The sequence below is a fragment of the Chlamydomonas reinhardtii genome, chromosome 1 (assembly GCF_000002595.2).
Source record: "Chlamydomonas reinhardtii strain CC-503 cw92 mt+ chromosome 1, whole genome shotgun sequence".
Lineage (NCBI taxonomy): Eukaryota > Viridiplantae > Chlorophyta > Chlorophyceae > Chlamydomonadales > Chlamydomonadaceae > Chlamydomonas > Chlamydomonas reinhardtii.
Window position 1 is genome coordinate 7794290 of NC_057004.1, and position 22277 is coordinate 7816566.

General features: G+C 71.4%; 3 protein-coding genes across 3 annotated transcripts in view; 2 read left to right on the top strand and 1 right to left on the bottom strand.

Moving 5' to 3' along the window:
- The window catches only part of CHLRE_01g055600v5 (uncharacterized protein), a 16262-nt gene extending 6409 nt beyond the window's left edge, over nt 1–9853 (top strand). The window contains exons 8-18 of the mRNA XM_043059055.1: nt 224–260; nt 517–664; nt 1178–1300; nt 1569–1670; nt 1949–2097; nt 2370–2445; nt 2683–5511; nt 5930–6021; nt 6300–6749; nt 6929–7018; nt 7289–9853. Coding sequence (XP_042928969.1) covers nt 224–260; nt 517–664; nt 1178–1300; nt 1569–1670; nt 1949–2097; nt 2370–2445; nt 2683–5511; nt 5930–6021; nt 6300–6749; nt 6929–7018; nt 7289–9239 — 6047 coding nt within the window. The 3' untranslated portion in view covers nt 9240–9853. The remainder of the gene's footprint in view (nt 1–223; nt 261–516; nt 665–1177; nt 1301–1568; nt 1671–1948; nt 2098–2369; nt 2446–2682; nt 5512–5929; nt 6022–6299; nt 6750–6928; nt 7019–7288) is intronic.
- A 98-nt stretch (nt 9854–9951) lies between these two features.
- Nucleotides 9952–19743, top strand: CHLRE_01g055966v5 (uncharacterized protein). The gene is made up of 11 exons (XM_043059056.1): nt 9952–10191; nt 10325–12362; nt 12742–13826; nt 14083–14174; nt 14409–14438; nt 14680–14736; nt 15287–15430; nt 15838–15882; nt 16191–16634; nt 17053–17242; nt 17471–19743. The coding sequence occupies exons 1-11, from the start codon at nt 10048–10050 to the stop codon at nt 19379–19381; spliced, it is 6180 nt and encodes a 2059-aa protein (XP_042928970.1). The 5' UTR covers nt 9952–10047; the 3' UTR covers nt 19382–19743.
- A 4-nt stretch (nt 19744–19747) lies between these two features.
- Nucleotides 19748–22261, bottom strand: CHLRE_01g056331v5 (uncharacterized protein). The gene is made up of 5 exons (XM_043059057.1): nt 21911–22261; nt 21670–21789; nt 21305–21427; nt 20946–21016; nt 19748–20577 (listed from the first exon to the last, which is right to left on the bottom strand). Exons 1-5 carry the CDS (start codon nt 22025–22027, stop codon nt 20418–20420), a joined length of 591 nt encoding a protein of 196 aa, XP_042928971.1. The 5' UTR covers nt 22028–22261; the 3' UTR covers nt 19748–20417.
- Between the last annotated feature and the right edge of the window lie 16 nt (nt 22262–22277).

Here is a 22277-nt window from a genome sequence, read left to right on the forward strand (position 1 = left end):
GAGGGGAGGGGAGGGGAGGGGAGGGGAGGGGAGGGGGTGCAGACGCGGGTGATGGCGGCGGTGTAGGGGGTGGGGATGGCGAGCAGGTGGGCTCCATGAAGTGGCGACCGGTGCAACGGGCGTATTGGTGTAGCCCGAGTATGGAAGGGGATGGTTCCTCCTGTTGGCTTGCTTGGCGCCTCACACGCGCACACACATGTACACACGCCATGGACCCCTGCAGGCTGTGAGCGCACCCAGAAGGGCGCGGACATTGTCAGGTGGGGCTGAGGCTGAGCGGGTGGGGCTGAGCGGGTGGGGCTGAGCGGGTGGACGCGACGCGGCAGATGATGGCAACTGGCGTCCACCCATTGGCATGCACCCCGGCCCACGCAGCATCCATGCACACGCCTTCCTCCTCCACCTCCCTCCTCACACCTCCTCCCTGCGCCCTCATTCCTCCACATTCCCTCCTCCCTCTCCTCCCCATCTCCCCCTTCCCTCCCGATCTCTCCCTCCTCCTTCCTCACCCCCCAGCGCCCGGCAGCGCGAGGCCGCCGCCATCAACAGGAGCCTGTCCACCCTGACGCTGGTCATTAGCCGCCTGGCCGCCAGCGGCGGCGGCAGGGGGGCGGGCGCCGGGCCGGTGCCCTACCGCGACTCCAAACTCACATTCCTGCTGCAGGTGGGGCACCGCGGGGGGTGGTAGCGGTGGTGGTGGTGGCGGTGGTGGTGGTGGTGGTGGTGGTGGTGGTGGTGGTGGTGGTGGTGGTGGTGGTGGTGGTGATGGTGGTGATAGTGGCGGTGGTGGTGGTGGTGGTGGTGGTGGTGGTGGTGGTGGTGGTGGTGGTGGTGGTGGTGGTGGCGGTGGTGGTGGTGGTGGTGGTGGTGGTGATGGTGGTGGTGATGGTGGTGGTGGTGGTGGTGGTGGAGGTGGTGGTGGGGGGCTTAGAGAGACACGGGATGGCGATGTGTGGGGCCCAACTCGCACCCTCGCACCCGCACGCGCACCCTCACGCGCACTCGCACCCGTGCGCCAGGCATAACTCATCGGACCCACCCCGCTCCCACCCACCCCGCACCCCGCCTGCAACCCCCCTAACTAACGCCTCTGCCTGCACTCCCCTCGTTTTCGTTGGTTTTGGTTTAGTTTGGGCTGGTATTTACAACCCCCCCCACACACACTCAACCTCTGCAGGACTGCCTGGGCGGCAACTCCAAGACGCTCATCATCGCCAACCTGAACCCCTCGCCCGCCTGCGCCAAGGAGACGGAGATGACCGTGGGGTTCGCGCTGCGGGCCAGGAACGTGCGCAACAGGGTGAGGATGAGCAGAGGGAGGGGAGGAGGGGAGGGGAGGAGGGGAGGGGAGGTGGCGAGGAAGCGGAGGGCAGAGGGGGAAGGGAGGCGGGCAGGATGCGGCGTCGTGTTGCGTGACGGCAAGCACCGGGAGCATCGGGCTGCGGTGAAGCACTTGTGACTGTGACTGAAGTGGGACTCGGCGCTGAGAGCGAGGATTCTCCTTGGCACTCCCCTCCCCGCCGCTCCTCCACCCACACCCCTCCACCCGCCCCCCCCCCCCGCTGCAGGCTGTGGTGAACGTGGACCGGGTGGACGACGCGGCGGCGCTGCGGGCCGAGTGCGCGCGGCTGCAGCAGCAGCTGGGGCTGTTCAGGGCGCTGCAGGCGGAGGTGGGGGCAGGGGGCGGGGAGGTGGGGTGGGTGGGTGGGGAATTGGGGGGTGGGGGTTCAGGGTGTACAGAGGCAAGGGGTGGCGAGATGGCATGCGTGGATATGCATGTGCCCGGCCGTGGGGGCCCGTAACGGCAGGCTGTCCTGGTCGCCCAGCGCCTCCCCGACTACCACGCCCACCTCCCACGCGGCTCCGCTGACACCACTGCCACCCCCCCTGCCACTCCCACTGCCGGCCCCACTGCCGCTGCCGCTCCTGCACCCCCCTGTCTCATCAGGACGGCGCGCCTCAGAGCCTGGAGCAGCTGGGTGCCTGGCGCGACCAGGCCGCCGCGCGGCAGGCGGAGGGCGCGGCGGCGGTGCGGCTCAACGCGCAGCTGGCGGCGGCGCTGGAGGCGCAGGCGGCGGCGGTGGACCGACTCAACGCGTGAGGGCGGGGGCGGTAGGGGTGCAGGGGAGGAGGACGGCATGAGAGAGAGGGGGGGGAGGGGGCAGCCTATGTCATATGAGGGGTTACCTAAAGGCATCTTATCTTAACAGCGCTATCCGGGCAAGCCCCTCCGCATCCCTTACGATCGCAGCACCCCCCGGCCCCCCTCCCCCCTTTGCCACCTCCCTCCCCCCTGTGCCGACTCCTCTCCCCCTGCTGCCCCCCCTCCTCCCCCCTCCTCTTCCTCTCCCCCCCCCCCCGGGTCTCAGGGAGCTGGCGGCGCTGCGCGACCAGGGCGAGGCCCAGCGGCAGGAGGCGTCGGCGCTGGAGGCGTCCCTGGAGCAGGTGGGGCGGGGCGGGGCGGGAGGATGGCGGCAGGGGGAGGCGGCAGGGGGAAGAGATAGTTGGTCTTCTTCCGCGATAAGTCTGTCCACATATTCCCATGCGACCCACTCGTTCTGCCTTCTGGACATCCCCGCCAACACCAACACCAACGCCACACAAACCCGCCCGTCCCTTAACACCACCGCCGCCACCACCGCACAAACACACACGCCGCCCACTGGCGCCCGCACGCCACAGGCTGAGGACGAGCTGGAGGCGTACCGGCAGCGGCCCACGCCGGAGCAGCTGGCGGCGGTGGCGGCGGAGCGGGATCACGCGCTGGCCGCCGCCGCCGCCGCCGCCGCCCGCCTGGCGGAGCTGGGGGCGCAGCACGAGCTGCTGCGGGCGCAGCTGGAGGCGGCGCTGCAGCTGGGGGGCACACAGGCACTGGAGGCGAGCGGGCGGCAGGGGCGCGAGGACGGGGTGGAGGAGGAGGAGCAGGAGGAGGAGGAGGAGGTTGGTGGAGCGGGTGTGGAGGAGGTGGTGGGGGTGGGCAGTGAGCCGGCTGCGCTGGACTCGCTGCGGCGGCGGGTGTGCGGCCTGATGGCCGAGCGCCGGCAGCAGGCGGGCCGGGAGGCGGCGCTGGAGGCCGCGTGTGCGCAGCTGGAGCAGGCGCACGCGGCCCTGCTGCAACAGCTGATGCAGGCGCAGAGCCAACAGCAGCAGCAGCAGCAGCAGCCGGCGCTGCCGCATGCGCTGCGTGGGTTCGGCGGCACGGTCACGGCGGGCCGCAGCAGTGGCGGCGGCGCGCTGCCGACCGTGGTGGAGGACGAGGTGTGCTGCTACGGTGCCGGCTTCGACAGCGGCGCCGGTACTCCCGGCAGCGGCAGCGGCGTGCAGGCCATGCAGCACCTGTTGGCGGCGTATGCGTCGCCGGCGGCAGCAGCAGCAGCAGCAGCAGCAGCTGTGGCAGCGGCGGCGGCGGCGCTGAGTCCTCACGGCGCGACGCTCAGCGGCTGCAGCAGTGGCGGCGGCGCCGGTGGAGGCAGCGCCTTCCTGACCCGGCTGTATTGCGGTCCGGACGCACTGGGCGCTGACGGCGAGGGCGAGGGCGAGGCCGGGTTGGGCGGCGAGGGCTGGGGTCAGGGCAGCGGCCGGCTCTGCGGCACAGCCGCCCGCGCCACTGTCAGCGGTGGCGGTGGCAGCAGCCTGCGCCGCGGCAGCCCCACCCAGTCCTTTGGCGGCGCCGCCCGCAGCGCCTCTCGCGGCGCCTCTCGTGGCGGCGGCGGCGGCGCCGCTGATGCGGACTTCCTAGGCACGCCGGTGTCCCTGTCCCAGGGCAGCCTGGTGCGGACCAACCCGCTGTTCATGCACGAGGGCGAGGAGGCGGGAGTGGAGGGAGAAGTGGACGAGGGAGAGGTGGACAGCGGCCGCGGCAGGGACGGAGCCGGTGCTGCTGCGGGCCGGCGGTCGGTGGTGCTGGTGGGTCCGTGGGCCGCACGCCGGGGCACTCGCTCCAGTGCCGGCGGCCCCGCGGATTCGGACTCGCTGGCGTATGAACTGCCGCTGCCGCCGCCGCCCGGGGCCAGCACGCCGCTGCTGGAGGCGCTGTGGCGCCGGCAGCAGGGGCTGCAGGCGCAGGGGCGGCAGGAGGAGGAGGAGGAGGAGGACGAGGAGGAGGAGGAGGGCGCAGTGGAGGAGGGCGGGGAGTTGCTGGGCGAGGATGAGGCGGCCTCGCGCTTTGGCCTCGACGGCGCCGGCCTGGGCAGGCGCCAGCTGCAGCAACGGCATCAGCAGCCGCTGCGGGAGCGGCAGGTCAATGTGGTGGAGGCAGGGCCGGGCGACGCAGACGGCGAGCGGGATCCGTGGGCCAAGGCCAAGGCGCAGCAGCACCGGCGGCAGCTGCTGCCAGTGACGGCGGCGGCGGCTGCGGACCTGACGCCGTGCAGCCGTCCTGCCCACCTGCAGCTGCACGTACACAACGCCGCCGCCGCCGCCGGCCGCAGCCCGGCACGCCGCCCATCGGAACAGACGGAGGAGCAGGGGGAGGAGCAGGAGAAGGATCAGGAGAAGGAGCAGGAGGATCAGGAGGGCGAGGCGCGGGTGGCGGCCGGCCTCACGCCCTGCAGCAGCAGCCAGCGGCCGGAGCAGGGCGCGGCAGCCGCCACGGCCTTTGGAGCGGCAGGCGCCCCCAGCCCGGCAGCACCAGCCGCCGCCTCGGTGCCGCGGTCGCCCGGGCAGCCGCAGCTCCAGCACCAGCCGAAGTTTGGCTCGCCCAGCCGCAGCCACAGCCGCCGCAGCTACGGCAGTAGCAGCCACCTGCAGCTGCAGCTACAGCCGCCGGCCTCGCCGCTGCGGGCGCCCGGCGTCATGGACGAGAACGCGCCGCCCAGCGCCTCCGCCGCCTCCGCCTGTGCCCAGGCCGGCTGGGCCTCGCCCGCCTCTGCCGCCGCCGCCGCCGCCGCCGCTGCTGCCTTCATGTCGCCCAGCAGCCGCCATCACCCCGGCTCGGCCGTCGGCTTCCTGCCGGCCGGCGGGGCGGCGCTGCTGGGCTCGCCGGCCGGCGCCGCCGCCAGCACGCCCGGCCGCCGGTCGGCGCGCGGCACGCCGCGACGGCTGCAGCCGCACCCGGCCGACAGCGGCGCCGGGCCCAGCGGTGTGCCCGACTCGGCGCTGCTGCTGCTGTCCTCGCCCGGCACGCTGTGTCGCAACCCCGCCGCCGCCCGCTGCCACGTGCTGCTGTCCTCCCCGGCGGTCCGCGCGGCCGCCGCCGCAGCAGCTGGCCTCTCGCCCTCCGCCTCCCCGGCCGGCGCCGCCCGCCATGGCGGTAGCGGCGGCGACGCCGCCTCCCCCGCTTCTGCAGCCGGCAGGGGCGGCGCTGGCGCCGGCAGTAGCAACAGCAGCAGCCGGCGCGGCTCGCCTGCTCCTGCTGCTGCCAGTGCCGGCTCGCTGCGGCGCCAGGTGGAGGTGCTGAGTGAGGACCTGGAGGTGCTGACGGCGGAGGTGGCGCGGCGGCTGGCCAGTGAGGCGGGGCTGAGGCGGCAGCTGGAGGAGGCCAGGATGGAGGGCGCGGCGGTGGCCAGCCAGGTGGGGGCAGGGGGGGCAGGGGGAAGGAGGGAGCGGGGCTGGGGGGGGGCTGGGGGGCTGGGGGCGGAGGGTCCGGGGCTGGGGGCGGAGGGTCCGGGGCTGGGGACGGAGGGAGCGGAGCTGGGGGCGCCGGGAGCCCTGCGGGGAGTGGGGGAAGCGGGGCGTTGTTGTGGGCACTTGCCGAGCCAGCTTCTTCGCCGTTACTGGCCGCGTTGCAGAGCCCAACCCCTCCCCGCAGTGCTGTTTGCGCCCTGCTGTGCCGGGACTAGACACTGCACACCCCCGCCCTTCCTCCTGCCGCACCCCTCCTGCCCCCTGTTTGATATAGTTTGGGCTGGAATTTGCACACACACACACACACACACACACTCCCCCCGCCCCCTCCTGCCCGCTCCTGCTGCCCCCCCCCCCACCTCAGTGGGAGGACGTGCTGGTGCTCAACGCCGAGCTGAGCGAGGGGCTGGCGGAGCGGGAGCAGCGCCTGGGCCGCTTTGAGGAGCTGCTGGGCACGTGAGCGCGGCTGGCCGGGAGGGAGGGGGGGGAGGGAGGGAGGGAGGGAGGGAGGGTGCGTGTATGTGGAGTAATTTGGGAATTTTCGCCAGGGTGGAATCTTGGAGTTGGCGTGGCACCCTCCTGTTTGTCAAGGACCCCAGGCAGGCCGACCGCGTGCCACGCTGCGCACCCAGGCGCACACTCGCACGTCCGCGATCACGCCCATGCCCTTGAGCCGCTGTGTGTTTGGCCCCCACGCGCCTCCCCACCCGCTCATCCCCCACCCACCACCTCAGGCTGTACCTCCAGATGCAATCCATCGCGCGGCAGCAGGGCCTGGCGCCACACGACGGCCTGGCGCCACACGACGGCCTGGGCGCCGACCTGCCCCCCGCCTGGGCCGCAGCCGGGCCGGACTCCACACCCATGTCGGCCCCCGGCTCACACACATCCCGCCGGCAGCGCAGCCGGCGCGGCCCCGGCGCCTCCCCGCTCCAGCAGCAGCAGCAGCAGCAGCAGCAGCAGCAGCAGCAGCAGCAGTGGTTCTTCGTGACGCCGGGCCGGCCGGACGGCCCGCCGCGCCGCGACTGGACCACGGCCTCGCCTGGTGGCGGCGGCAGCGGCGGCGGCGGCGGCGGCATGACGCCGGTTGGCGGCGGCGGCGGCGGCGGCTGGTCGTGTCGGGCGCCTCCGGGCTCTGTGGCGGCCAAGGGGCTGGTGGAGCTGATGGCGAGAATGCGGGACAGGTGCGGGTCGGGGCGGAGCCGGTGCGGCCCCACGTGGGGTGGGGGTCTGCGTGTGCGTGCCCGTCATGCGCACAGCGCTTATGCTGATGCCTCCACAAGGCCACTGTGCCCTCCTGACACCAGTCCTCGCTGGCGCCCTGCCCCCCTCCGGCCCTCCCCCATCGCCTGTGGGCTTGCAGTCTGGCGAAGCGGCAGGAGCAGGCACAGGCGGCCGGGGAGGTGGCGGCGGCGGCGGCAGGCGAGCACCCGGCGGAGCTGTCGCCCATAAGGTGGGCGCTGGGGTCGGGGCATGGGCCGGGCGCCGGGGCGGGTGTGCCCGGGCGCCATGGCTCCATGGCCCGGGCTGTTGCGGTGTAGTGCAGGTCTGCTACGGCTGCTGGTGACCACCAGCGTTTGTGCATATGCACGCACACACACATACGCATGCGGTGTGTGTGCGTTCTTCCCTTTTGATGTAATCAGCAAACATGCACACTCGCGCATCCGGTGACACCCGCATTGCTGCAACGCCCGCCCGGCGGCCCGCCCGGCCCCCGCAGGTCGGCATCCAGCGGCTCAGCCGGCTCCCACGCGGGCGCCTCGCGGCTGGAGCGCCCCCGCCCCTTGCCGCCCCAGTGCGGCGGGGGCGCGGCGCATTCGGACGTGCACTCAGAAGCCCAGTCGGGCGGGGCGTGCTGGGGCGAGGCCCAGTCGGGCGAGGCCCAGTCGGGCGAGGCCGGCTCGGGCGGGCAGGCGGCGGTCCTGGCGGTGCTGAGCTCCGACCTGGCGGCCTGGCAGGCGGCGGTGGCGGAGCGCGACGCCGCCCTGGCGCAGCTGGAGGCCGAGCTGGAGGCGGCGCAGGAGGCGCTGGAGCACCAGCACTACGCGGGGCAGCAGCAGCAGCGGGAGCAGCAGCAGGAGCGGGGACAGGAGGAAGGAGTGGATGGGCTGCAGCAGCGCGTGGCGGCGCTGGAGGAGGAGCTAGGCCGGCAGCAGGAGGCGGCCGCCGCCGCGGCTGCGGAGGCCGCGGCGCTGCAGCGGCAGCTGCAGACTGCGGCGGCCGAGGCGGCACAGGCGGGCGCGGCGGCGGGCGAGCGGCTGCGTGCCGCTGAGGACGGCCTGGCCCTAGCGCAGCGGGCGCAGGCGGCACGGCGGGAGGCGGAGGGCGAGGCGGAGCGGCTGCGGCAAGCGGCCGCGGCGGCGGAGGCTGAGGTGGCGGTGCTGCGGCAGGCGGCGGCGGAGGCGGCCGCTGCCGCGACGGCGGCGCGCGCGGCGGAGCGTGTGACCCAGCACGGGGAGGAGAAGCTGCGGGAGCGGCACCGCGTGTTGGAGGTGCAGTACCTGCGGCGGGGGGAGGAGCTGGCGGAGCTGCGGCGGCGGCTGGAGGCGGGGTCGGAGGGCGTGCGGGGGGAGGTGGAGGCCATGCGGGCGCAGGCGCTGGCGGCGCAGGTGGAGGCGGCGGCGGCGCGGCAGGCGGAGGAGCTGGCGCGTATGCAGGCGGCGGCGGAGGCGGTGGCGCGGGCGGAGGTGGAGGAGCGGCTCGCGGCGGCGGAGGCGGCGGCCGCGGCGGCGGAGGCCGCTTGCGCACACCTGCGTGAGCGCGCGCAGCAGCTGGCTCAGGCGCAGGCGCAGGCGCAGGCAGCTGGGTCGGGCATGCGCGCCTCTTGCGGTGGCACGGGCGGCTTCAGCGCGCCGATGCAGGAGTCGCAGCCGGTACCGCAGGAGGGCTGGGCCGCTGGGGACGGCGGGGGAGGGTTTGCGGCGGCTGCAGTGCCGCAGCCCCACCCTCAGCCGTACTGCCACTACTACCAGTACGGCGTGCTGCCAGGCGGGCAGCAGCAGCGGCCGCGCCGGCCCAGCGGCGGCGGCGCCAGCAGTGACGCCGGCAGCGAGGGCCCGGCCGGGTCCTGGGGCGTTGACAGCGCGGCCGGCAGCGGCGGCGGCGGTGGCGGCGGCGGCCCGCCCACCTCAGCCCGCAGGACGGGGCGCCACTGGAGCCGCTACAGGTACGGCGGGGCCCCGGCGTCCCCCGGCGCGCCCAGTGTGGTCACCACCGCGGGCGGCGGCCCCGGCGGCGGCGCCCGGGGCACCTGGGTGCAGCGCTTCCTGCACCGCCGACCCGCCGCCGCCGCCGCCGCCGCAGTGGGCAGCTACGGCTCCGGCGGCGGCCTGCTGGGCGGCACTGGCGGCAGCGGCCTGGTCAGCCCCCGCAGCGGCTACCTGCCGCAGCCGCACCCGACCGCCGCAGAGCTGGGAGCCCCACCTCCACACCAGTATGTGCAGCAATACGCGCAGCAGTACAGGTACAGCGGCGGCGGCGGTGGCGGCGGTGCTGCCGCCGGCGGCAGTGCGGGCGGCGGGCGGCCACAGGTGGCTGTGATCTGGACGCCGTCTCGGCGGCGGCCCGCCATTGCCGGCATCCTGGTGCGCCAGGTGGACTGGGTGCCGCCCGGGACACAGGGCCGGGCGGCGGGGCGGGCGCGGCTGCCGGGGCGGCCGAAGGCTCGGTAGCGGTAGCGGCAGGTAGGCAGCAGCAGGTGGCGGCGGTGTGCTTGCCGGGAGGAAGGCGGCACTGTGCTGGCTTGGCGTCCAGTGCGTGGGTGGGTTGTGTGTGTGAGGTTGTGTGTGTGTGCATGTGTGTGTGTGCGTGTGTGTACATGTGTATGTGTGTAGGTGTGCGTAAGTGTGTGTGCGTGTGTGTGCATGTGCGTGTGTTCTGTGTGCGCCATGCGCGCGGCGTCATCAGAGTGTGCCGGGCTGCACTGGGGTGTTCGGGGTAGACGCAGGCGCTTGTGTGGTGGTGGCAAGAGTGCGGAATGCGCGCCAGTACGGCACTAGGTAGTGTGGGCAGTTTGGCCGTGCTTGGTGCTGTACGCTGGCCAATTGGAAGAGTGCTTAAACTTGAAGCCTTGGAACCTTTGAAGGTCTTCGCCGTTTGGGTTCACTGCTCGTTTGCCTAAGAAGAGGAACCCCGAACTGGGGTTGCCAACGCCTAGTCGCCGGCGCAGCATGCATGGCACGCTCGGCTAGCAGGTCCTTTTGACGAGCCCTCAAGCCATCGCGAGCAAACTGACAAGTACAAACACCCATAATTCATGCAAATGACCACGAGGTCCCTTAGTCTCCTGCTTGGCGACCGAACCATGGATTTCACCAGCTTCTGCCTTGCCAGTTTCAACGCGCATCAATATAGGAGCTGAGCATAGCATATCATTCTGGAGATGTCAGAAGAGCAAAGCACGTTCCTCACTGTTTAGGTTTGGCGCGCATCCTTGCCCGAATGACGGGTCACAAAGAATCTCGGGCTCGACGGCCAGTAATGATTGATGACTCTGATGATGACATCATGAATGATGCTGAAGCTGCGGCCCAGGGCTGGGGCGTCTACAGCTCGGGCGTCTACGCTGCCGCGAGCGCTGCCGCGGCCGCTGCGGCCGCTCGCAATCCGCTGGGCATCGTCAAGGTAAAACGATTCTCCTCAGGAGACATGGCCATTGGCCCGTAGCTGTCCATGGCCTGAGCGCACCAAGGGTCTCTGCGGAACCTTACTCGTGCCCGCCCCCCCCCCCCCTCCCCCCATCTTTGTCCCCTCCCAGCCCGGAGCCGGCCCCGACGTCCGCGGCACCGCTGCCGCCTCCGACTCGGATGACGACCTGCCGGTGGGCGAGCTCGTGGCCAAGCGGCGGCGGCTGAACGGAGGAGGCGGAGGGGGCGGAGGAGCAGGCGGAGGCGGAGGAGCAGGCGGAGTGGCAGGCGGAGCAGGCGCAGGGGGAGGGGGAGGCGCAGGGGGAGGCGGAGGCCAGGCGGCAGCAGCGGGCGGCGCTGCAAGGGTACCGGCGGTAGCGGCAGCGCAGAGGCGCACCGCGGCTAGCGAGCAGGCGGCGGATGGCGGTGTCATTACTCTGAGCGATAGCGACGAAGGGGAGGAGGAGAAGGCGAAGGCAGCGGGGCAGCGGCAGCGGGGCAAGGCCGGGCGCAGCAAACCGGAGGCGGCCGTCGCGCCGCGGTCTACACGACGGCAGTCTCAGCAGACCAAACAGCCGACCAAGCAGCAGCCCAAGCAGCGGCCAAAGCAGTCACCTGCTCGGAAGAGCAGGGGCGCGGCCGCGGCTGGCGGTCGGCGAGGGGCGGCCGCCGCCAAGGCGTCTGAGGACGGGGAGGAGGACGAGGAGGAGGAGGAAGAGGAGGTGGTCTCTGAGCCGGAGGACTCTGAAGAGCCGCCGCCGCCGGCCAAGCGGCAGCGCGGCAGCGGCCGCAAGGGCACGGCAGCAGCCACAGCGGCAGCTGCAGTCGGCCGGGCTGCGCGCAAGCCCACGGCCCAGGCCAAGGGCGGGGGCAGCGGCCGGGGCAAGGGCGGGGACGCGGAGGACCCGGATTGGGCGGAGTCCGAGGAGGAGGAGGGCGCTGACGCGGAGGAGGAGACATCCGAGGAGTCGGAGTCAGCGGTGGACGAGTCGGAAAGTGAGGAGGAGGACTTGGCGTGGAGCGCGGATTCGGAGGAGGAGGAGGAGGAGGAGGAGACGGATTTAAACGATGACAGCGGCGACGACGGCGGCCGCACAGGCAGGAGCCGGCGAGGCGCCACGCTGACTCGGACGCGGGCCACACCGGGCAGCAAGGCCGCCGGCAGCAGCGGCAGGGGCAGGCGCCAGGCCGCCGCCGCCACAGCTGCAGCTGCAGCTGCAGGTTCCGGCGCTGCCCCCGATGCCGCACAGACGCGGCCTACACGCAGCACGCGCAGCACCCGCGCGACAGCGGCACCGGCTGCTGCCGCGGCGCCGGCTGCGGCGGCACCGGCCGCTGCTGCTGTAGTGGCAGCCGGCGGCCGCCGTAAGCCGAAGCCGCCTCAGGTGAAGGAGGAGGTGGAGGACCTGGTTGAGGACTCGGAGGAGCAGCAGCAGGGGCAGCAGGAGCAGCAGCAGCGGCCTGCCCGTGGCCGGGCGGCGGCGGCGGCGGCGGCTGCACGGCGCAGGCCGGCACTGCAGTTCTCTGACAGCGAGTCGGACGGCGAGGCCGCTGGCGGCGGCGGCGGCGGCGGCGGCGGCGGCGGCGGCGGCGGTGGTGGTGGCGGCGGTGGTGGTGGCGGCCGTTCGGCTGGGGGGCAGGTGGCGGGTGGGGCTGGTGGTGTGAGGAGGGCTGCTGCGACAGCCGCCGCGCCTGCAGGGGCTGCGGCCGGGGCGGGGGTGGAAGATGGCGATGTGGAGGTGGAGGTGGAGGTGGAGGAGGAGCCGGCGGCGGACAGGGATGCCGCTGCTGCTGCTGCGGTCGGCGGGCGACGCCGTCTGCGGCGGCCGGACTCCGCGCCGGTGACCGCTGGTGGTGCTGCTGAGCAGGCCGCGGTGGTGGCGGGCGGCGGCGGTGCCGGCGGCCTGTCAGCGGGTGCGGCTGGGGACCGGGATGGGCAGGACCAGAACGTGGGGCGGGTGAAGCAAGAGGAGCACCAGCACCATGAAGACGGCGGCGCAGCGGCGGGAACAGCAGCAGCAGGAGCAGCGGGGGAGGCGGGGGCGAGTGCTGAGCCCGGGAGCGGCCGCAGCGGCGGCTCCCGGCGCGCTCGGGCTGTGCGGCAGTCGGTCACCAGTGCCGAGCTCAAGGAGCGGGCGAGGCGGCGGCTGCTGGGGCCGCTGGCGGCAGGTGCGGCGGGAGGGCGGGTGGGCGGGTGGGCGGGTGGGCGGGGCAGGGGGCGTAGGTGGGTGGAAGCGTAACCGGGTGCGTGGTGCCGAAGCGTGCGTAAGCGGGGGGGGGATCCTACATGGGGGAACACGGGGCAGTGGGGGCAGCACACCGTTGTGTGTGCACGACCGTGTTGTGCCCGGTGCCCCGTGGCTGATGCCTTGGTCTGGTGCCCCGTGGCTGATGCCTTGGTGTGGTGCCTTGGTCTGGTATGGCGGCTTGGCTGGTTCCGCTGGGGAGGCAGTCCCGAGGGGTTGTGGCCCGCACCCCACCCCCTCCATGACTGCTCCGCATCCGTGCAACCCCCCACCCCCGCCCCTGCCTCCTGCCCGCCCCGCAGTCAAGGAGGAGGACGGCGAGGGCGAGGGCGAGGGCGAGGGCGCGGGCGGGGAGGTCATTGACCTGGCGTCAGATGACGACAACGAGGAGGAGGAGGAGGAGGGGGGCGGCGGTGTGGAACCCGACCCCGGCATATTCGGTGTGTATGGGTACGCCCTGCGGCAGCAGCAGAAGCAGAAGCAGGCGGCGGCGGCACGCAGCGGCGGCGGCGGCGGTGGTGGTGGTGGTGGTTCCGCCGCTGCAGGTGGTGGCGGCGGTGGCGACCGGCGGCGCCTGCGTCAGCCCGTGCACCCGGGTCTGCAGGGCGAGGGCGGCGAGGACTGGGAGGAGGCGGCACTGGCGCTGACCGACGACGAGTACGAGGCGGAGGGGGCGGCGGCTGCAGGCGGAGGAGGAGGAAGAGGAGGAGGAGGAGGAGGAGGAAGAGGAGGAGGAGGCGGAGGAGGAGGAGGGGGCGTCAACACGGGAGCGTATGGGGGCGGTACAGGGTTGTATGGGGGTGGAGGACGAGGAGGAGGCCGGGGCCGCAGAGGAGGGATGTTTGGAAGCGGGGGTGGTGGGACGTGGCGCGGCCAGCGAGACGCCGACGACCCCCACGCTGCCATTGAGGAGGGCCGCCCCTTCGATGATGGCGGCGGCGACGCGGCTGCTGCTGGTGGAGGCGGCGGAGCTGCTGGCGGCGGCGGAGGCAGTCGCCGCGCGGGCGCTGGCGGCGGCGGCGGCGGCAGCGGCGGCCGCGGGCGGCGCGGGCGAGCCGCCGGCCGGGTGGCGGCGGCGGAGGATGACGGCGACGAGGAGCTCCTGAGTGATGACGACAGCCTGAACGACTTCATTGTGCGCAGCTCGGAGGAAGAGGAAGAGGAGGAGGAAGGGGAGGAGGAGGTGCGGACGCCTGTGCGCAAGCGGGGCAAGAGCAGCAGCAACAGCAACGACAAGAGAGACAGTCGGCGGCGCAGCAGTGGCGGCGGGCGGTCAGGTCGGGGGCGGCGCGGCGGCGGCGGCGGCGGTCCCGGCCCGCTGCTCCACTCCCCCCCTGTGGCTGGTCGGCTGCACTCGGACGAGCTGGAGAACTTCAAGCGCTGGGTGGTGGGTGCGAGAAAGCGTGTGTTTATGTGTGTGTATGTGTGTTTATGTGTATGTATGTGTGTGTGTGTGTGTTTATGTGTGTGTGTGTGTGTGTATGTGTGTGTGTGTGTGGCCTCTACCTCGTGTTGCGGCTTTTGTGCCGCCTTTGCACCGTCCATACCCACCCACTCTTAGCTTCTCCCCGCCACCCGCCGGGCCGCACACACCTTTCCCCCCTTCCTGCCTGCCTCCCTGCCTCCCTCCCTCTCCGCCGCAGACCCCCATGATGTGCCGCGCGCTGGGGCTGGTCATGTCCGGCCGCAGCGGCGAGGAGCTGCAGGAGCGCATGGACCAGCGGGCAGCGGCCAGGTGGGGGGGGGGGAGGGAGGTGGGGAGGAGGGGTTTGTGGAATGGGGAGGGATGTGGGGGTGTGCGGCAGGAGCGGTGCGACACCCGGCGGTGCGCTGTTGTGCGCCGTAGTACTTAGGGGGACATGCCGGCTTCCCCGGTCGACCCCAACCCAACCCGACCAGACCCATCCCCATGTTTCTGCTTCAAGAGCACACGGCCCCCGCCCCCGGCCCGACCCGCCTACCCCCGCAGGCAGTTTGAGGACCGGCTGACGCACGCGCGGTGAGCGGAGACCTCTGTCCGCCTGTCCGCCTGTACGCCTGTACGCCTGTACGCCTGTCCGCCTGAGGCGCGCCGCGTACCCGGCTGCCGGCCCCAGCCCGCCCCGCGCCGCCCGCGTCTGACTGCCGGCCCAGGGGTCTTCGCACCCCATAGAGCCGCTTGCTTTGTCCGTTGTGTCATCTGCCCTTCTGGGGTATGGGGTGTCAACAGCCCCACCTCGGCTCCCCCCCCCCCCCCGCAGGTACTCCACGCTGTCCTTCCACTGGGTCAACGCCTCGGTCAAACACGGCCTGCTCAAGTGAGGAGCAGCTGTGGGGCGCGACAGCGCCTGTGTGTGTGCTAAAGAGCACAAGGAAACCATTACGCGTAGGACAGTGTATGCAATGCAGAATTACGGCCGCGGAGTACCTTCAGAGTATACTTGCCGCAGCCGACCGACCTGCCGAGCCGAGACCATACTTACCCGAAGCACCTGTTACGCCCATCTAACTAACCTTGGGTGGGGATTAGTGTCCACACGATCCCAAGGGTGCAAGCCCATGCGAGTGTCCTACAACGTTCCCAGGCACTCCTAACCCGAATAGCCCGCCCGCTGATCGTAGCCGAACTCACCTCACACAGCTGTGTGTGTGTGTGTGTGTGTGTGTGTGTGTGTGTGTGTGTGTGTGTGCAATCAAGACGCTGCGCGTTCCCCGTTTCAACAGCTCACCTCTGCCCTTGCCCCTGCCGCTCCCTTCCATTTCCACCCTCCCCCTTCCCCACCCCCTCCCCCTGATTCCCCTGTTTGTATCCTGTTCCCAATGCTGCAACGCTGCCAAACCCCTCACCTCACCCCCCCTTGCTGTCAGGACGCTGGAGCGCTACCCTCGCCTGCTGATCAAGGGCCTGACGCCGCTGGACTTCTACGGGGCGGCCGGCGCGGCGGCGGTGCAGGCGGACATTGCGGCGGAGGAGGCGGAGGACTGGGAGCACCTGCATGGACACCTGGGCACGTGGGTGGCACACTGGGGGGAGGGGGGGAGGCGGCGGGGAGGGGGGCCGCTGGGGGAGGGGGGGCGCTGGGGGAGGGCGGATGTGGGGTGAGTTAGGGGGTGAACTTAGAACCATTCCCGTAAGGAAACTGTCGCGCTGCTGTGGGTCAGGGATACAGTATCCAGGGCAGGGGCACGTGTGAGTGTGTGCGTGTCAAGAGGAAACAAGGCGGAAGCGCACGCGCGTGGCTGACGGTTGCAGGACTGCCGACCCGCCCACCCGCCCACCTGCCGGCTCCATGCCCCTACCCGCACACCAGAACTGTGGCCGTACACACGACACACACCGCCACGCCCACCCGTGCTGACCACCTGCTGCCCACCCTCGAAAGCCCTCCCCACCCCACCCCCACCCCACACGCACGCAGGGACCTGGATGCCGGCCCCACCTGCACAATCTGCAACTCCAGTCGGTGGGTGGGGGCATGTGTGTGGGGGGCGTGTGCATTCCGGGACGTGTGCATTTCGGGCCGTGTGCATTGCGGGCCGTGTGCATTGCGGGCCGTGTGCATTGCGGGCCGTGTGCATTGCGGCGCCGCGTCTGCCGCGTTGTGCCTTTCCCCCTGTCAGGGGGATCTCTTTAGATCACACACGCAGCCCCCCTTGCGTTTTACACACGCACACACACGCACACACAGCGCGCGCACACACACACACACACACACACACACACACACACACACACACACACACGCACACACGCACACACGAATGCACGCAGGGCTCGGCACCGTGTCCACTCCATCAAGCTGGAGGGAGACCCCGTGGACCGACCCCGACCCGGCGGCGGCGGCGGCGGCGGCGGCGGCGGCGGCGCGGGGCCCTCCACCTCCGACGGCCGCGGCGCCGCTGCCGGCAGCCAGCGGCAGTGGCGGCGCAGCCGCAACTCCGACGCCGATGCCGGGGATGAGGGCGGGGACGAGGACGGGGAGGGAGACGAGGAGGGAGACGAGGAGGGAGACGACGAGGGAGAGGAGCAGGAGGAGGAGGAGGAGGCGGGGGGCGGCTCCCGCCTGCCAGACGAGGTGGAGTTCAGTGCGGGCGGGCAGTGTGTGGACCGGCTGTTCCTGTACCACGCGCTGTCGCACTTCCGGCGGCGGCTGGCGGCGGGGCTGACGCAGAAGCTGCACCGGGTGCTGAGGTACAAGCTGAGGGCGTACGACGAGTGAGTGGCGGGGCGGCTGGCGGGGGGTTGGGGTGGGGGGTGGGGCCGGGTCAGGGGACGGGGCTGGGCCAGGGGGCCGGGGGTGAAGGCTGGCTGAAGTCAGGGTGCGAGAACCCTACCGTGGGACCGCACACGCACGGCACCTGCTGCTGCCAGCAGCCTGGCAGGACCCTAGCAGGACGCCCCCGGGCCCCCTCCGCCTCCAACTCCCCCCTCTACAGCCCATGCGGGGGAGGTGCTCTCTTCACTCAGTTGGGGCTGAGCAGTGAGCACTGACAAACCCTTGCCCCCGTGCTCCCACCCGCCCTCCCAGCCGCCCGCCCACCCTCCCAGCCTCCCACCCGCCTACCTCCCGGGCCTCCTCTCACACTCCCCCCCCCGTCCAACCCTCACCCCCCCCCTGCACCAACACCCACAGCCTGGACGCCGCGACGGGTCAGGTGCGCGACTCGGTGCGGAGGGCGGCGCTGCTGACGCTGCTGGACACGGACCGCGAGCGCTTCCTGGTGATGCTGCTGTGCAAGTACCGCGACGTCATCGCCGCGGCGCAGCGGCTCAGCATGAGCGAGAACAAGCGCAAGGCGGAGCGGCACAAGCCCGGCCGCGTGGTGAGGAAGAGTGCGTGAGGGCCAGTGAGGGGTGGGGGTGCTGCAGGTTGGTGGGAGGTGCAGTGCCGGGTGTGTGGCGGTAGTGGAGTTGGGTTGGCGCCAGTGGGGATTGTCTCCTGGCTGCTGACGTGGCGAGCCCGTGTGTCATCATCATCGCTGCGCCGCTACCACCCGTCCCTCCCCTTCCCCCTCCCCTTCCCTCTCCCTCCCCCTCTCCTTCCCCTGCAGGTGGCTGAGGCCATTTTCGCGGTGCACAACTCCTCCGACGGCTACGAGCCGCCCATCCCCGGAGTGCCGCCGCTGGAGCAGGACGAGGCGGAGTGGGAGGAGGAGGAGGAGGGGGGCAGCGAGGAGGAGGGGGAGGAGGAGGAGGAGGAGGAGGGGGAAGAGGGCGACGAGGAGGGGGAAGAGGGCGAGGAGGAGGAGGAGAAGGTAGGGGCTGCCGGCCCCACACAGGCGCGGCCCGTCGCCGCGGCCACTGCGCCGGCACGTGGCACCCGCGCCGCCGCACAGGCCGCACAGGCCGCACATGCTGCTGCTGCTGCTGCTGCCGCCAGTGCGGGTCTTGCCGCGGACTCGGAGGAGGCGCTCCTGCACGACAGCGACGCCAGTGGGGACGAACACCACAACCACAACCAGTGCAACCACCAGCAACACCACCCGCACAACCGCCAGCAGCAGCAGCAGCAGCAGCAGCAGCAGGAGGAGGATCCCGACACGCCGGGTGCGGTCAGGCCCGGCGGCGCGCTGCAGCGCCTTAAGAGGGTCGGCGCAGGTGGAGGCGGCAGAGCGGCGGCACGTGTCCTGATCGAAGACGACGACGACGACGACGTCAAGGCGGCGGACGGAGGCGCAGCAGCAGGGCCCGCCGCCGCCACCTCCGGGGGCGCCGCGGGCACGCCCCAGAGCGCCGCGGCGGTGCGCCAGGCCACGCGGCTGCGGCGGGCGGCGGCGCAGTCAGCGGCGGCGCCGGCAGACGGCGGTGGTGGCCGTGGTGGTGGCGGTGGCGGTGGCGGGGCGGCGACGCCCGTGTCCCGCCCAGGCGGCGCGGGCAGCCGGCGTGAGGTGTCGCCTGCAGACGTGCAGGCGGTGCTGGTGGCGGCGGCGGCGGCGGCGCGGCCTTGCTCCCCCACTGCCTCGGAGCTGTCTGCGGCGCGGCGCTACCAGGCGTCCATCACCGACTTCTTCAAATCCACTCCACAACCAAAGCAGCGGCGGCCCGACAGCGGCCGACAGGGCCAGATGCAGGGGCGGCGAGGGGGCAGTGCCACTGCAGGCCCAAGCGGCAATGGCAATGGCGGCGGCGGCGCGGCTGGCGGCGCCGGGGCGGCTACGGGCTCGGGCGCGGCGCCACCCCTCACCCCCCGCGGCGGGTCGCGCCTGGGCCCTGGCGCGGGGCAGCCGGCACCCACAGCCGCAGCCGCAACCGCTGCCGATGCTGCCGGTGCTGACTTGGACCAGCAGCAGCAGCAGCAGCAGCAGCAGCAGCAGCAGCAGCAGCAGCAGCAGTGGGAGGCGGCAGTGGATGTGGTGGATGTGGTGGACGTCGCGGACAGCAGTGGGGACGAGGGGCGGCAGGCGGTGGGGATGGCGGCCGCAGGGGGAGACGCAGGCGGGGCGGGGCGCGGGGAGGGGGCGGCCGACGAGGCGGCAGACGAGGGTGACGGGGAGGAGCTGGCAGTGGTCGGCAGTGGGGCGGAGGCGCTGGCTCTGGCGCGGCATGTGGCGGCGGGGGCGGCGCTGGAGGAGGCGGTGGCGGCGGAGGAGCAGCAGGGGGCGGCTGCGGCCGTGCTGGTGCCGACCCAGGTTTACGGTGTGGCGGCTCGGCCGCAGGTGGAGGTGGGGGAGGGGCTGGGGGCGGGGGTGGCGCTGAGGGCGGTCGCAGGCGTGGGCGGCGGAGAGGCGGGAGGCAGCGGCGGGCGCAGCAGGCCGGCGGCTACAGCCGCAGCCGCCCGCCGCGGGCCAGCCGGCAGTCGCGGCGCAGGGGTACGAGGCGGCGGCGGCGGGGGCGGAGGAGGTGGAGGTGGAGGGGGAGGGGGCGGCAGTCTGGCGCAGCGGCTGAATGCACTGTCGGCGGCAGCGCTGCCGGGGCAGCAGCAGCACCAGCAGGGGCAGCAGCAGCAGGGGCAGCAGCGATAGGAGCAGTAGGCGCAGCTAGGGTATTGGCACTGGGTGGAGGACGTTGTATATGACAGTCTGAGCCAGTGACACGGCTGCAGGGTGAGGGGTGAGGGGTAGGGGTGTCGTGCGATTGGGATTGCGGTCAGGCGGGTGTGTTGCCGGGCTCATGGAGAGTAGGGAGTAGGGAGTCCTGGTAAGTTTAGCTGCTTGTTAGCTGCTTGTCAGCTGCTGGGCGGTGTTGGCGCCCTGTAGCCCGGGTTGCGCCTTCCCGCAGCACCGGCGCGGTAGGGCGGAATGCGCGGTGGTGTTTGGGGTGGCCGGTGGCGGGGCCGCTGGCTCTGGGGGCCTGACCAGCAGTGACGTCGTGGTGGCCGCAACTGGAGAGTCCGTATTGCAAAGTGTCACATCCTGGTCACATACCGAACTCTGGTCCTGTTCGTTCTACTAGTGGCCCATTGCAATGCAAGTCCGCGCACAGCACGTCGCAGCTCACAAGCGATACGCCGCACGGCGTCAGGACCGTGCGCTGCCCCACTTACGCAGCCCTGGATTGTCCCACGCTCCTGCATGCCAGCCCGCAAGGCACCCCGAAGAATGAATGGCCCGCACTGCACCGCCTACGGCTGAGGCGGCTGCAACAGCAACCGTGGCAGTATTACGTCACGACACACACACACACAACACATACACATACACATACACGTATACACACACACACACATACACACAGATCATCCCCAAGATCCGGCCCTCCACCACCACCTGCATGTTGCCTGCATGTTGCACCGTGCCACCTGCACCTGCACCCCCCGCACCTGCACCTGCACCTGCACCTCCACCTCTACCAACCCACTCCGGGCTCCTTGGGCTCCTCCAGCCCTACAGCCCCTTCCCCTCCCCCTCCCTCTCTCCTCCCTCTTCTCTTCGCGCCCCTGGACCTGATTGCGACCAGTGACAACAACTTAACTCCTCCTCCTCACTCCTTCGCCTCCTGCCTGCCCACGCATCCCACACCCCCGTTCGGTTTGATTTGGGCTGGTATCTACAACCCCCACTACACAAAGTACTGGAACATGACCATGGGCCCGCCCACCATCTTGGCCTTGTCCTCGCCGTACATCTGCTTCACCAGGCTCAGCGCGAACTCGAAGGCGGTGCCGGGGCCGCGGCTGGTGGTCAGGTTGCCGTCCACCACCACCCGGTCCATGGCGCGACTGGCGGGGGGTGGGGGTGGGGGAGGGTGGGGGGTGGGGGAGGGTATGGTGGGTCTGTGGTGTGATGGGTGCGGTGGAAGGGCACGGTGTGGGAAGCGGTGTGGGGCGATGCCTTCAGACCCTTGTCATGTCCCAGGGTAAACAGGCAAAAGCAGCGCTGCACATGCCTGTCCGTCTCACCACCTGGCGTTGCCCACTGCCCCATCTCCCATGCTCCCTCCCTCCCTCCTCCACAGCCGCACCAGTGTACCCTGCAGTGCCCTGCTCCTGCCCTCCTCACTCCCGCCACCGCCTGCCCCACCAACCCGCCCTGTGCCCGCCCTCCCGCCCTCCCCGCCCTCCCTCCCTCCCGCCCCGCCCCTCCCCACCTCTGGTCCTTGAGTCCGTCGCTGAAGGCCGGGTGCGCCGTGGCCACCTTGCCGTCCAGCAGGCCCTTGGCCTGGCGGGTGGGGGTAGGGGTGGGAGTGGGGAGGGGCAGGGGGGGATGCGGTGTGTGCAGGCGGGTTGGGAATGGCCTCAATTCGACGTGCTGCTCTCCACACGCCCCTACTTCGTCCACCACACAACACCCCAGACTCCGCACCCCCCCGCCCCGGCCCCCAACTCGTCCATTACCATCACGGCATCACCTCTTCTATCGCTGCTCCTCTCCCCTCCCCTTCCTCTCGTGCCCTCCTCTCCTCCCTCGGCCCCTCCTCCTCCCCCCTGCCTTCCCCCCCTTACCTACCTGCAGGAACACGTAGGGTGTGGCGCAGATGGCCGCGTACAGCCGCCCGCTGTCGCGCTGCGCCCGCACCAGCGCCTCCAACTCGCCGCAGTCGCGCAGCCGCTCCGCGCCCGGCATGCCGCCCTGCGCAGTGCGCGTGCGTGTGCGTGTGTGTTAGCGCGCGTGTTTGCGGTGTGCGTGTTTGCCTTGTGCGCGTGTGTGTATGATGTGTGTAAGTGTGCACGTGAGTTGGGTTAGGGGCAAAAGCAGTGGTGAGGTGGGGCCCTATAAGGGAGGGACGAGCAGCGTTGGCCGGGGCGTGACCGCTTGAAGCCGCTGGTCGCGGAGGTACGCCGGTACCCCCGCACAACAGCATGCGCGCTCACCGGCAGCGCGATGAGGTCGTAGGTGTTCGAGGCGCAGTCGCCAATCAGCGTGTCGGCGACCAAGCGCACCGAGCGCGAGCACACGACTTGCGGGGAATCCTCGACAGACGCCACGGTCACCTGTGGACAAGCGGCGTCGCTGTTCAGGAGGTCCCAGCGAGACTGTCGTGTATCCGCATGCACCTTCAATCTTTTAATTTTGATAAGCGACACGCAAACCATGAATTGTGGGACTTCTTGCCTTTGCGCCCGCTCGCCGCAGCACGTCAATAATAATCACGGCCTCCATCTCCTCCGTTCCATTGCCAATCGGCACCAGCACAGTCTTCTCCAGCGGAGCGACGCCAGCAGAAGCCATTGCAGCGACACGGCGGGTTTGGTTGGCCAGGCGTGGCGCGAAAGCAGCGCGACAGCGAGTAGCAGACACGGACTTTAGCTGGCCCGCTGGAGCGCGCGCGGTCAACAGCATGGCTCGTGTGGATGTTGCGGATTTGCGTTATTGGTGGTGACACGCAGGTTCTTGAACAACAGTGAGTGTACAGCAGTGCTGGGATTCAGTGTCGGCGAAGTGTTGCTCGCTTCCTGGAGTAATGCCTGACCAATTGCGG